We start from the raw sequence: 14,150 nt of genomic DNA on the forward strand, positions 1-14,150 counted from the left end.
AAAACTTACATACCCAAAACTTCCACTTGCTTAAAAACGCCTCAAGCAAAGTCAAAAGACAGATGATCAATGGGAAAATATAACTCACAACTTAAAACAAAACACCTCAGCTCCTCATAATACAAAAAGCTCCAAGAAATCAACACGACCAACAACGCATTTGAAAAACGGACCGAGGACATTAACACATATGAACATATAAAATGCCCTCGCTCCCGCATGTAATACAAGGACTGGAGGTTGAAAGCATGCTACCCCCACACCTGCAGGGGCAGGAGGTCTCCCGGTGGGACAGCACACTCCTGGCGAGCCTGCAGTCCACGCCGTCCCTCATGGGGGGCAGTGGTCGCTGACAGACCACCATGAGGCACCATCCGGCAGAAGCCACCAAAAGAAGTACAGGCACCCTTTGATCCGGTTTATCCTACACACATGCACACACATAGAGATGCCGGACACAGGACACGCGCCACAGCCACATTTATGGCCACAGAAGGGGAAGACAGGCCACAAAGAGGCACCAAGTTCAGTACATTACAGCACATCACAGGGACACATCAAGTGGCCATAAGAAAACCAATGAGACCTCCCAGATCTGTTACGTGAACAACAAGGGGCAGAATGGTTTGAAAACAGGTCATCTTTGGAGTTAAAAGGGGGGCTGGCACTAAGAATTTGTTAGGGGAAAAACAACCAGCAGTCAAAGGAGATCCTACACAAGAGAAACACCGTGAAATGCTTCCGGCACCAACCTGTCCCAGCCACCGCAGGACGCAGGGCCAAGCTGCTTGGCCCCAGCTTCCTCCAGAGCCCACTTCCTCGCCATGCCACCTGCTGCTGCACCCCCAGGTGTGCCCCGCTCGTCTGCACCCCGAGAGTGTGGGCTGGGAGCCAGGCAAGGTCGCTGCCCGCAGAGCTCACGCTCCAGAGGACCGACCCATAAAGAGGTCCCAGATGTGGCCTGAAGGCACTTATCCAAGCTGGCCCCAAGGAATGGGCAGAGCTGGTGGGCAGAGATGGGGGTGGGGAGCGCTCCAGACAGCGCTCCTGTCAGCATTAGGGTGGGGCACAAAGGGGACCCCACAAACATACACAGAGCGGTGTTCCCACACAGAACGGTGGGCAGAGATGGGGGTGGGGAGCACTCCAGACAGCTGAGGGGAAAGCCAGCTGGATGCGGGGGGCCTGTGGTCCTCACACAGAGACCCCAAGCTGTCAGGGCAGGAATGCGAGCCAATGGTGCAGCAGGAGGCATGGGCCTCTGCTGGGGGAATGGAGGCACAGGGCATGGGGGTCCTGGGACTTCAGGGACCTAGCTCCTTCATCTGCTTGGAGGGAAGGACCACTCTCTTTCTTCAGCGACCGCGAGGCCTTCTATGTGTGCAGCTGATAAGGAGCCTCACTGGGTGCTGGGGGCAGGAGTGAGGGGTGACTCCCGCACAGCCAAGATCAGCACCTGCCTGTCACAGACCAGTTGTGGCCATGCCTGGCCACTGTCAGTCTAGCGCCCCTAAGCTCTGGTCACGTTCATTGGGGCTCACCCTTAATGCAGGCATCCTTAGCACACGGCCTGTGGGATTTGGCCCCCCTGGGGAGGGGCCCAGAGAGCACTGCAGACACATAGGCAGAGGGCTAGCCAGGGATGGGACACGCCCAGGGTCATGGTCAGTAGCTGGAGTCCACAGGGGAGGCAGGAGGGTTCTGAGAAGCAGAGGTCAGGCCTGCCTTGGGCTCAGGGCTCCTGGGCAGGTGGGAGCGGGTGGGAGCAGGTAGGGTAGAGGAGGTCTGTCCCCTGGAGGGGGCCCAGGCTGGGCAGGAGGAACCTGCAGGTGGGAGGGAACCAGTGGGCACCCGGGGGCCATCCTGTCACAGCACCAGTGGGGAGAGGGCAGGGTGGTGTGAGGAGTGCAGCTCCCCCAACCTTGTATTCAGGAAGAGGGAAGGAGGTGGAGGCCGGGAGGGTCTGATGAGACAGGGCTGCTTGCCTGCTGACACAGGGACAGGAGCGGGGACGTCTCCACGGGCACCGTGAGCTTTCCGCTCACAGGCAACCTAGCAATTTTCTACCCACTCCGTTTCCAAAAACGATACTTATTTCAAATGTCACTGGGCTGCAGTCTGGTCCCCTTCCTGAGCAGCGCTGCTGGTGGGCTATGGGCAGCCCCACCCAGGCTGGGGAGCCAATGGAGGGCTGGGGGGTTGGGGGGGTGAATCGGGACCTGCGCCCACCCCGGCTGGTCACCTGGCTGGATACACAGCGTGATCAGGCAGCACTGAGGGCAGCAGGACGTGGGCTCCTCTCCCAGAGATGAATTCTGCTTGATTACATGCATGCTGAAGCATTTACAGGGAAGGGTGCAGATGTTTGCAATTTGCTTTAAAATGCATCAAAAAATGGTAAAAGCACTGATGGATGGTGGAGGGGTAGCATCAGGGGGCCCCCACGCTCATGCCAGGATGTGGGCGGTGGGAAGTGGGTCTGCACGGAGAAGCTTGTCCGGCTTTGCTGGACATTTGAGGACATTTGTCGTGCACTGGGGCCAACCCGGCGGGGCTGAGGGCACAGAGTGCACGTGCGTGGCCCAGCTGTGCTTTGCACATGTGGTGTCCAGCCTGGGTCAGGCTGCTGACAGACATGTGGCCCCCAGCCCTGGTGCTGCCATGTCTGGTCCCCTCTCGGCTGCACCTGTGGCCCATGACTGTCACAGTCCCCAAACCTGGCCCATCAGAACCTCCAATGTGGAAAAGCATGTGTGTTGTCACAAGCAAGGTGATGCACAGGATGGCGGGGTTTCTACTCACAGTAGTCGCAGCAGTGGCCCTGCTTGGCTGGCAGTGAGACGCCCAGCCTGGGGGCTGTCACTACGGTCATCAAAGTGGCCTGACTGAGACCAGGGTCACAGCCACCACCCACGTAAGAGCCCACTCACCGAGAAGAGGCCAGTGGGAGGTCAGGACTAATGAGACGTGTCCTGCTACCATTCCTCAATCATTCTCTTGACTCTGGGAAACTGAGGCCTGTGGAGAGGTGTGTGGGGCACGACTGGGGTGGGAGGGAGCAGGGAACCCAGGCAGGGAGGACCAGGGCTGTGGTGGTCCTGCTCCACGGCCACCAGTCCCCCGCTCCAGCAGCCACACGGGAGCACAGGGCGCCCCCTGCCTCTAGGCCCAGACATCCAGGCCGTCTGTCTGCTCACTCCCAGCCCTGGAGAATTTGGACCTGTCCAACCCATCCTGCCTCTACAGAAGGTGTCGGTGAGCGAGCCATTCACAGGCTAGCAGACCGCAAGCCTCAGTTTCCCCATCACTAGAGGGTGGCATGAGCGGGACAGCTGTAGTTCCCCCCCACCCCCCCGCCCCCGGGGCGGCTGGCAGGAGTCCCCTCTGTGGGCTGGGGCACTAGGACAAGTGCGGGGACAGCCGGGCCCCGGCTCCATGGCAGGCCTGCCCCCAACGCCGTCCGGGTACCCAGAGTGAGTGGAGCAGCAGGCGCACACCAGGCTCGGAGCGGTAACCGGAGCTGTTTCCTCACCAACCAGCTGTGAACTAATTACAAGAAGTTCTAACTAGTGGCGCTCCCTCTCCAAGCATATGTTCCCAATTAAGTCAAACTGCAGCTGATTTTAATCAATCTTCCTTGAAGCAGCCCAACTTGAAGCCTCTCGCCGAGGGAAGAGGGGCCAATGGGGGGCGTGCGCTTAGGAACGCCGGAGCCCCGTGGCCAGACTGACCCCGTGAGGCGGGGGGCTCACTGGGCAGTAGGGGGCGGACACCTGGGCCTCGGCCAGACACTTCTCAACCACTCTGCATGACCAGCACGGCCGTTCCCCTGGCCTTCACTCCTGTCTGTCCCGGGAGTCTGTGGCTCAGCCGGGCCGCAGCTCACAGGTGCTTGTCATGAGCCGACGAGGGGATGGTGTCTGGGTCAGTCGGACAGAATAGCCGCTGCCACAGCCAGAGTCCCAGCCCCCTGGAACGGCCGGCTTAGCCCCGGGTGCCAACCTCTGCCTGCTCACGGCACCACACAGCAGACCCGGGCTGGGGTAGCCCGTGAGGGGAGCGGACCAGGAGACCAGGAACAGAGTTCCCAGCTCAGTTCTGCCCCTTCTGCTGGGTGCCCTGGGCCGAATGACAGCCCCTCCCTGACTGGACGTTTCCTCATCAGGGAAACGGGGTAGTGCGACCTCCCACTGGCGATCATGGACACGGAGAAAGGTCTTCAGAGCACAGCGATGGTGCATGGCTGACCTTCCTGAGACAAGACCAGTCTCCATGCAGAGACAGCCCTTGTGGATCTGAGCTGCAAGCAGGAATATGGAGAGGCTATCACAGTCCCCCCTCCCTGCCTCTCAAGGTCAGCGACGGCACTGCTGCAGGAACAGCAGGCCTGGCTGTGGGACACCTGCCGGAACAGAGAAAGCAGGCATGTGTGACCATCTAGAAGCTTCTACCACCCACTCCTCTGCATTTCAGCCCTGCCGCCCCCATCCCGGGGCTGCAGCCAAGACTCAGGGAGTCCCGCCACGTCCACCCACATGCACCTGAGCCCCAGCATGACAGAGACCTGGCCCCCAAAGCCTGCCCCCGCGGCTGGGCTGTGGTACCTGCTGAATCCTGACCGGCTCCCAGGTGGGGAGACAGACACCACCTGGCCCCATGGGTGGGAGCCCAGCCCCTGGGCCATGAGTAGCTCCAGAACTTGCTGCAAGGCCTCTGCCCCACCCGAGGGCCAGTCTGGTGTTCAAAGTATCTCCACCCAGAAAGACTCGAGACGGGAAGAGAACTGGACACCCCACCTCCCGCCATGCTGGCACTGGTGGTAAACGTCCATAAGCCATGGGGCTCACCTGCACTGCACCCCAGAGATCCTGCCAAGAGTCACAGCAGGCTCCCTGGAAGCCCAGAGGCAGGGAAAAAGGAAATGAAAGATTTCAGCAGGACTCCATGCACCCCAATCATGGCGGGGGCGCCTGGGCCACTGTCAGCCCCGCTGGCAGGCTGCACCCAACCGGACACGCAAGAGACACCCACCAAGCCTGCTCTGACAGGGACCAGCTGACAGGCAGCCAGGGCCGACCTGCCAACAGCCCAGCTCTCCCTTCTGAGGCCCGCGGCCCAATTAAACTGGTACAGCTCCTAGCGCTGACCGCCGCCAGCCGCGGCCCACGGCGCCGTGCCTCATCAGAGTTGTCACTGCTCCCGACTCCCAGCATCGGTAATAAAAAAGAGATTTGATTTGCCTCTAATAGGTGTCAAGATAAAATCAATGGCCTGTCCAAAATCTGGGTAACCACGAACTTGCAGGTTCCTCGCCATGGAACAATTCAGAGAGGAGGATAACAACGAAAACCAGAGAGAGAACCGAGTCAACGGCGGTGTGACTTCGCGGCTGCGGGAGGTGGGGACGGGCCTGGACACAGACCCCAACAGAGAAGGTCCCTGGGGGTTCTCAGCCACCACACGGGCCATAGGCTGTGGCTGGTGTAGCAGGGAGGGGAGAGGGGAAGAACACCGATGGAGCACAGGACTGTGGCCCTGGCATGGTGACATGTGGGCCAAAGGTAGCACCCCTCTCTGCTGGGCTCCGGGACACATGCTCTCAGCCATCGAGGGGTGCGTATGTCCTGGGAGGTCCCCGACTCGGCTTAGTCTGATGAACCAGAAGACAGGGCGTCTATGGGTGTGGGAAGCATGGACACTGACACGCAGGGAGAAGCCAGGAGAGCAGGGTGCACCCGGGGAGAACGCAGAGCGCTGGGAGAAGCCTCCACCTGTGGCCACCCGCCCACACGCACCTGCAGGGTGAACCGCTCGAGCTGCATTTCCAGCATCTTCTTGTCTTCTTCCAGACGACTGCGCTCCCCTTCCAGTTCCTCAATCTTCAACCTGCAAGAAGAGCCGGACCATGAGGACACAGTCCACAGCCCACACATCCGTTCCGACAGCCAAGGTTCCTCTGTGGGGCAGGGGGGTGGGGATCGGTTCTCGCACAGGCGGGGAGTGCGGCCCACGTGTCTGCTCTGACGGAGAGGGGAGGGTGCTACAGGGGATATTCACTGATCACAACTGGGGGTGGGGTGCAGGGGAAAATGAACCAGAGGCAGCACAGGTAGGAGCCTGCATGTGTCCTGCACCTGTCGGTCTGCTCACAGCAGGTGTGACCACATGTTGTAGAGGACACAGAACCACAGAGATGGCCTGAGGACAGGCGTGGGCTGGTGAGGGAAGCTAGACTGTGGGGAAGTGGGCTCAGTGCCGACACAGGCATGTGGCAGGCTTCAGCTCACTGTGAGAAACTCTTATTTTTGTCTTCATTTTTTTTAAGTTAATTTTTTGAAAGGCACTACATTCACGTGATTTACAAAGCAGAAAGCATGTCCAGGAAGCAGGGCCCGGCACGCACACAGGCTAAGGATCAGGGCCTTCCCCACCACTAGCCAGAATGGAAAACTCTCAATTCATGGATTATTCAGGAAGGTCTTGGCTCAGGAGCGAGAGATAATTATCTCCAGACTGAGAAGTGCTCCAGGATGGCCTAGCAAATCACACAAGATCTGAAAGGACCAAACTCTTTCCAAGAAACCTAATTGCATCTCTGAAAAAGCTCAAGAAGATTTATATGAATACAAAAACATTCAGAATCCAACAAGCCAAACTGCAGTGTCCGCCAACTAATCAAGGCCTAGCAGGCATTAAAAGAAGTAGGGAAATATGACCCATAATGAGGAGAACAATCAATCAATTGGAACCCACCGAGAACGGCAGACAGGAAGTAGCATCCAAGGACTGGAACAGCTATTCCAAGTGTCGGGACACGGAAGCAACAGTCCGCTGTCCAGCAGCTCAGCGGCTGAGGAGCAAAGAACAAGATGACCCGATCCCTGGAGGGGAGGCCCCAGCGCCCAGGTGACAGACACCCTGGACAGGCTAACGACACAGTCAACGCAGCAGGAGACAGGTTCACACTCTTAAAGATTAAAGAAAGAAAACAACCCAACACACAAAACACCCTAAACAATCCCTAGTGAAATAGACAAGAAAAGGAATATTTAAAGCTGACAGGGCCGTCCCTGAGCTGTGGGGCCATCACGGAACCAACATCTGCATGAGCGGGGTCCCTAGAGGAAAGGACAGGGACAGAGAGAAGGACAAATGCTGCAAGAAAGCCCCACATTTGATGAAGAGTAAATACAGACCCAAGGAGCTCAACAAACCCCAAGCACAAGACACGTGAAGAAAAATAGCCCCAGTGCACATGTGAAACAGAAGAAAAATCTTCGAAATGCTGAAATAAGAAAACAATGCCAACCTAGAATTCGATTCCCAGTGAAAATATTCATAAACAAAAACAAGACAAAGCTGTTCTGAGGTGAACAAACCTGCAAGAACGTGTTGCCAGCAGACCCGCTCCGCAAGCTCGGTCGAGGGAAGCCCTCCTAGCAGCAGGATGGGGACACCGCAGGGACACGAGGGTCCATGCAAAGGAGCAAGGAGCAGTGGACAGCGTGACTATGGTGGCAAATATGTGGCTTTTGACTTCCTCTAAGGATGGCTAGCTTCTGTTTGCAGCTGGTACACAGCTGACAAATGCTATCACAGGACTTTCAGACATGTAACACAGTGACCCCATGACTAACGTCACCATCTGTCCCCACACAAAGTGGCTGCATGGTCAGGGGCTGCCTTCCCTGTGTTGTATGTCACACCCCGTGACTCACCTGTTTTATGACCACAGGTCTGTACCTTCCAATCCCCGCCACCCACTTTGCCCACCCCTCCCCTTTGGGTAGCCAGCAGTTTGTGCTCCTATCTGTGAGTCGTTTCTGTTTCACTTCATTTGATCACTCATTTTGTCTTTTAGATTTCACATGAGTGAAACAATACAGCGTCTGCCTTCTCTGACTTAGTTCACTGAGCATAACAGCCTCTAGGTCCATCCATGTTGTCACAAGTGGCAAAATCTCATTCTTTTTTTTTATGGCTGAGTAATATTCTACTGTATGTATATACTGCATCTTCTAGCCAAGATACAAAAGCAAATTACTGTTTTTTGAGGAGACTGTTTCAACAACACTAATAAAATGTGTATTGGGGTTTGAGGTAGAATTATAAATAGAATGTGTGACACACACAGCACACAGGCTTGAGGGGAAAATCAGATACATGTAGTTACAAGGCTGCATCACTTGCAGGAAGACTGTGGTATGTGTAACCCCGAAAATAATCCCTAAAATAGCAAAAAGCAATGACTAGTAAGTGAAATAAAGGAAATAAAATGAAACAAAATATACCCAATGGATTAGAAAGAAAATAGGAAAATGGGGAATGCAGAGGAAGAGATGGGACGAATAGAAGATAGACCGAGGCGTACCAGTCGCCACAGGACACATGAGCCTACATGCAGGCCGTCAAAGTGGATGGGACAGCAGACCCCAACCATGGGCTGCTTACAGGAGCACTCGTGATACAAAGAGGCACACTTCCATAAGATACCAACGCGGAGAGGACAGCAGAGAAGGCTGAGGCACTGCTGGTGTCAAGGTGAATTCCAGAGCCAAGAATGGCACCCACAAGGCAAAGTCATAATGACAAAGGGGCCAACTGGCCAAGAGAACATTACCATCCTAAGTGTGCATACACTAATGACAACGCTTCAATGGAGACGCAGCAAAACCTGATAGAAATGCGGGGAGAAACAGCCAGAACCTCAGTTACAGCCAGACATTTCATATCACTCTCTCAATCACTGAGAGAGCGAGAAGCAAAAAACCCAGAAGGAGAAAGTAGACATGAGCAACATGATCAGCCAGCTTGACTCAAGTGTCCAGCAGGAGCCCTCTGACTAGTACAGCACAGAGAACAGTCTTCTTGGGTGGACACACAGTATTTACCAGCACAGACAGAGGGTGGGCCATGCAAGGAGGCTCCATCAACGTGCTGAAAAGGATTTTTTAGTAATTCAAGTTACCTTTTGTGTCCCTAATGGAATTGAGCTACAGAAATCAACAGAAACCAAAGAAAGATAATTGGACAGCGTGATCCACAACAGCATCCAAGAACACAGAGCACAGGGAGATCATTCTGGAAAAACTGTCAGAGACCTGCCCTCTGATAACTACACAGGGGTCCACAGAGCAGTGGGGAATCAGCATGAGCCCAAACACATGGGGTACCCGTGGCTGTGGCTGGAGGGCTGGCCTGATGAGATATAACTTCTCCCCACACCGTCAAGAGAACCCAAACCATCCCAGTCAAATCCCACACATTTCTCTGTACAAACAAGCTCATTCTAAAAGTCACATGGAAATGTATCAGGCCCAGAATGCTCAAAACAACAATGGGGAAAAGGTTGGGAGAGCGAACAACCTAATTTCAAGAACTGTCGAAAAGCCACAGTGACCACAATAGCCCTGGCCTGAAGTCAGTGAGGAAAAACAAGAGGCCCCAGAAATAAACACCTACACGTGGACAGTGTGTTCTGATACATTTTCAAAGGCAATCCAGCACAGAAAGGATGCTTGTTCTGTTGTTGTTGTTGTTGTTGTTTTAAGATTTATTTAACTATTTTAGAGAGAGTGAGAGAGAGCATGCATGCAAGCCAGAGGAGGGGCAGAGGAAGGAGAGGAATCTGCAGCAGACACCCCGCTGAGCACCGAGCCAGACATGAGGCTTGATCCCAGGACGCAGAGCTCACGACAGCCCGAAATCAAGAGTTAGACTCTTGTTCGACTGAGCCACCCCAGCACCCTGAAACAATGTCTGTTTAACAAACAGTGCTGGAACAGCTGGGTATTCATTCAAAAACAAAACAAAACAAAACAAAAAAACAAACCTCAGATTCTATAATGTGTATAATATAAAAAAATAACTCAAAATGGAAATATAAACCTCCACATAAGTTGAAAAATTATAAAATTCCCAAGAATATTCAGGAAAACATGTGAATCTGGGATAGGAGAAGTTTCCCAGCTACAATAGCCAAATCATCACAAATAAAAAGAAAAAACATGATACAGATTTCTTTCTAAAAGCCTCACGAAGCAGCAAAATGGCGAGCGGCAGAATGGGAGGAGACGCCTGCAAAGAAGGTGTGTGACAGAGGACCTGTGCGAGAATGGACAGAGAACACTCAGACTCGGCAAGGAGTAGACTGCCAGGGAAAAACGACACGAGTGGGGACACTGTGCCGAGCAAGACACCGATGGCGACCAGCAGAGACACTCCGCGCTATCGGTCATTTGCGATACAGAGTCCAAACCACAGGCAGAGGCCACCGTGCACCGGTTATGGTCACAGCGAGGAAGGCTGCGGGCCAGGTGCTGGCAAGAAGACCCTGGGAGGCCGTCTGCTGCCCGCGGGGATCCTGGGCGGTGCAGCCACTCTGCAGACAGGCAGATTCCCAAACCAGGGCAACACGCCACCGCCAGCCATGCCACACGTCGGCGGGTACCTGAGAGAAGATAAAGTGCGTTTCCACACGAGGACGTCATTTAAAGCTGCTCTGTCGGAGATGAAGGCCAAAAGCCAGGGAAAGTGAACGGCTGGCCCCAAGGGCCCGCACGGACACACGGCGGCATGTCGAGCCGGCAACCACAAGGAACGCACTGCCGGTCTGTGCACACAGATCTCTCCGAACAGCGAGCACTGAAACACAGGAGTGGACTCTGCGGGAGTCCATTCCTCTCCAACTTCAAGTGCCACACAGTCCGCTCCAGTGAACGCAGATGAGCAGCGGCCTGGGTCGGGGAGGAAGGGAGGGTCTCAGGCACTGGAGAGCAAACATCGGGTCATAGGAGTGTGGTGCCCGACAGCGGCGTGCGGGCACAAGTGTCTGCAAGAATGTCACACTACGCTCTGACCGTGTGCAGCTCACTGTCACTTACATGGCTGATGTGCCCCACCTCCCTCCTGCGTAAGCCCGCTGCAGGGCCCCCCAGAGCTGGGGGTACTGGCCAGATCGCCGATATGCACCACCCTCACCGACAGGAACCGATGGGAACTGATGGGAACCGGGCTCTGGTGGTCGGGCTCCAGTGTTGCTGCCCTTCCCTGCTGGGTCACGGCTTCACCGAGGGTTGTACAAGGAGGCATCCCCCAGAGCGGGGGCGGGGGAAAGTCCAGCACCCGAGGCCGCCTCAGAGAAGCCACCTTCCAGGAAGGACTCCTGCATCTTGGGCGCAGGCTGCATGAGAAGGCCCGCTGGGCTGCTAGGCAGCAGGATGTTCCAGATTCTGAAGGCTGGTGAGCACGTGCCCTTGAGGGCTACATTCATAGAAGCAGGCATGTGGCTGCAGGCGCGTCAGTGAGACGGCTTGCTCTCGTCCAGCCCACAGTTGGGAGGACAAGCTGACACCACTAACACCTGTTGACACATTTTAACATGGAGCACTTTCTCTCCCTGGTCCTCCTCTTCCAGCAAGCTGTCACCTTGCCGAGGGAGGGAGAAGGAGCCCACTCACAAGGCTGCTTTGCCTTCAAGTGGTTCAAAGCAAGGAGCTGTGTGTGTTTCTAGAAACTGAGGACCCCCATGTTTTGTAGACGTGGAGGTGCTTTATAACCCAGACACCACCCCAGGTCACTGCTTGAGAAGTCTCAGCCAGCCACATGGGTGTGTGTGTCCAAGAATCAGCTAGGAGACAGCAGCTGCTTGCTGTTCTCACTGAACTATGAAACAGTGATGGTGTGGGGACGGAGTGCCAGGAGTGAGGCCCCAGAGTGGCCCGGAGAGGGGACAGCCAGTGGCAGTGGCCCACGATGCACCTGTCCAGGCTGAGCACCCACAGATCCCGCCTGCACACACTGCCTGTTGCCTCCTCCTCCCTGATGGGCCCTGACCGCCAGCTCACATCACCCCCGCGGCCTTCCCCATCCCGTGCATCACACGCCCACCCTGCGTTTCCAGCACAGAGCAAAGTGTCAGGCTCACACAGCCCTAGATGACCGTGTCCGCACACAACTGTCGGAATCCCGCAGAGGAGGCTGGAGCATGGAGAGGCCGACGGCCCAGGCTCTGGGGTCAGTCATACACAGAGCGGGGGTCTGGCCATGGACCAAATGTCTGTATCTCCCCAAATTCTTATGCTGAAGCCCTACCCACTGTGAGATGGAATGTGAAGGTAACCACGGTTCACTGAGGTCATAAGGGTGGGACCCCGCGACGGGGTGACCCTCCCTGTCAGAGAGAGATCTGAGGGCTTAGGCACACTGTGCTCAGCTCTCTGTCCTGTTGTTGCAAGCCTCCTGCAAACCAAAATGTAATCCAAAATGAACAGTGGGCATGAAAGAAGGTTACGGGTATCACTCCAGACAAGATACTCGTTTCTCTCTTCCTTCATCTATAAAACTGGGAAAATAATAGTCCATACTGGTTTTTTGTCTTTTTTTTTTTTTACAGCTTGTTTTGAGAATTAAATGAGTCAGTGCTTAGCACATAGTACGTGCTCATGCAAGAAAGAAACACGGAAAGAAGGAATGACAACAGGAGGAAGGGAGCGAGCCGAGGGGCTATGTTGACACTGGATATGGCACCAGCCGCCCGCTGGAAAGAGGCCACGACACAATGTGGAGGCACAGCATGGAGACCCCGTGGGGTGGGTACCAGAGGCGGAGGAAAGCAAACTGAGCAAGCATTTTGCAACAAGCAGATGCTGGCGGCAGAAAGGGCTACACGAGCCATGGACCAGGCAGGCCTAATGGATGTGGGAACAACGCACCCCCCCCCCCTCCCCAGGACAACAGAGTCCTTCACAAGGACAGGAAAGCATTCTCCAAGACAGATCGTATTCCTGTGGCATTTAGCAAACCTTTACACATTTTTAAAACCAGAAATTGTACAAACTATATTCATAGACCATAACGGAATTAAACCAGAGATCGGTAACAGACAAGTAGCAGGAGAATCTCTAAATGTCTGAAAGTCTAACATCGCACATCTCAATGACACGTTGTTTGGAGAAGCGCCTGATGAGACTCTAAATTACGTTTGCGTGAATGCGACAAGAACACGACACAGCTCACTGCAGGACGCAGCTGAAGGGGAGCAGGGACTGGAAAACAAGATCTCAAATCAATAATCTAAGCCTCCACCTTAGAAACTAGACAGAAAGGGAAAAAAATCTACCCAGAACAAGCAGAAGGGAAGATATATAAAGAGCAGACATCAGTGAAACTGAAAACAGAAAAACAAAGAGAAAAATGCAAGAAACCAAACACTCGTTCTGTGAAGAGGCCAGTGACACAGCGAGCCTCCAGCAAGACTGGCAAAGAAAAGACAAAACAGAGGACACAAAGTTATCGTATCAGGAGCGAAAGGTCTCCCCCTCAGATCCTCTAAACCAACAGGAAAGGAGCCATGTACACAGCTGTGTGTACAGAACCTGCCAGTTCAGGTGGGATGCACCGATGTAGCAATCCAGCCGAATTCTCCCAAGATACAGCACACAGCCTGGGTAATTCCAGGACTAGAGGAGACGTTACACACGACAGAAACATCCAGGCTTAGTTGGTTTTACTGGGTGCAAACGGTTAGGGAAGAAATGATGCCAGTTCGACACCATCTCTTCCAGAAAACAAAGGAGAAGGGGATGCCTCCCAGCCCGTTTCACTGGGTCAGCATTATGCTGTACAAACCCAGACAGGCGCAGCCTGGAGAGCCACGGGCCGGCACCCCTCATGAATATGGACACAAAACTCATCAACAAGATGTGAGCAAGCCGAATCCAGCAATATGTGAGAAGGACAATACATTACAACCCAGAGGGCTCACCTCAGGGTGTCAGGCTGGTTCAATACTGAAAAATAAATCAACAGAATCTGCCCTATCGACAGTCTGAAGAAGGAACACCACATGATCATACCAATCAATTCAAGGGGGAAAAAAGGACCTGAAAAAATTCAGTATTCATTCACGATAAGGAAGAGAAGGGAACTTCTACATGCTGACAAAAGGCACCTACGAAAAACCTAGAGTTCACCTCATTCTCAAGGGCTTCAGACTGAATGCCCTCCCCCAAGACCTAGAACACGACAAAGGTGTCCGCCTTCATCATCCCACTTCAGCATCGTGCAGACGTCCCAACCAGCACAAACCACAAGGAGAGGAGACCAAAAGCATATCACTCGGCGAAGACCTCAGCTAATCAAATTAACAG

The 14,150-nt window shown here is 54.4% G+C and overlaps 1 protein-coding gene across 6 annotated transcripts in view; it reads right to left on the bottom strand.

Annotated features, from left to right (window-relative positions):
• The window catches only part of MAD1L1 (mitotic arrest deficient 1 like 1), a 311,419-nt gene that overhangs the window by 83,866 nt on the left and 213,403 nt on the right, over nt 1-14,150 (bottom strand). For all 6 annotated transcript variants that reach the window (XM_059155782.1, XM_059155781.1, XM_059155784.1 and 3 more), the window contains one exon: nt 5,796-5,886. In XM_059155782.1, coding sequence (XP_059011765.1) covers nt 5,796-5,886 — 91 coding nt within the window. The remainder of the gene's footprint in view (nt 1-5,795; nt 5,887-14,150) is intronic.

The sequence above is a fragment of the Mustela lutreola genome, chromosome 17, assembly GCF_030435805.1.
Source record: "Mustela lutreola isolate mMusLut2 chromosome 17, mMusLut2.pri, whole genome shotgun sequence".
NCBI classification, from domain to species: Eukaryota; Metazoa; Chordata; class Mammalia; order Carnivora; family Mustelidae; genus Mustela; species Mustela lutreola.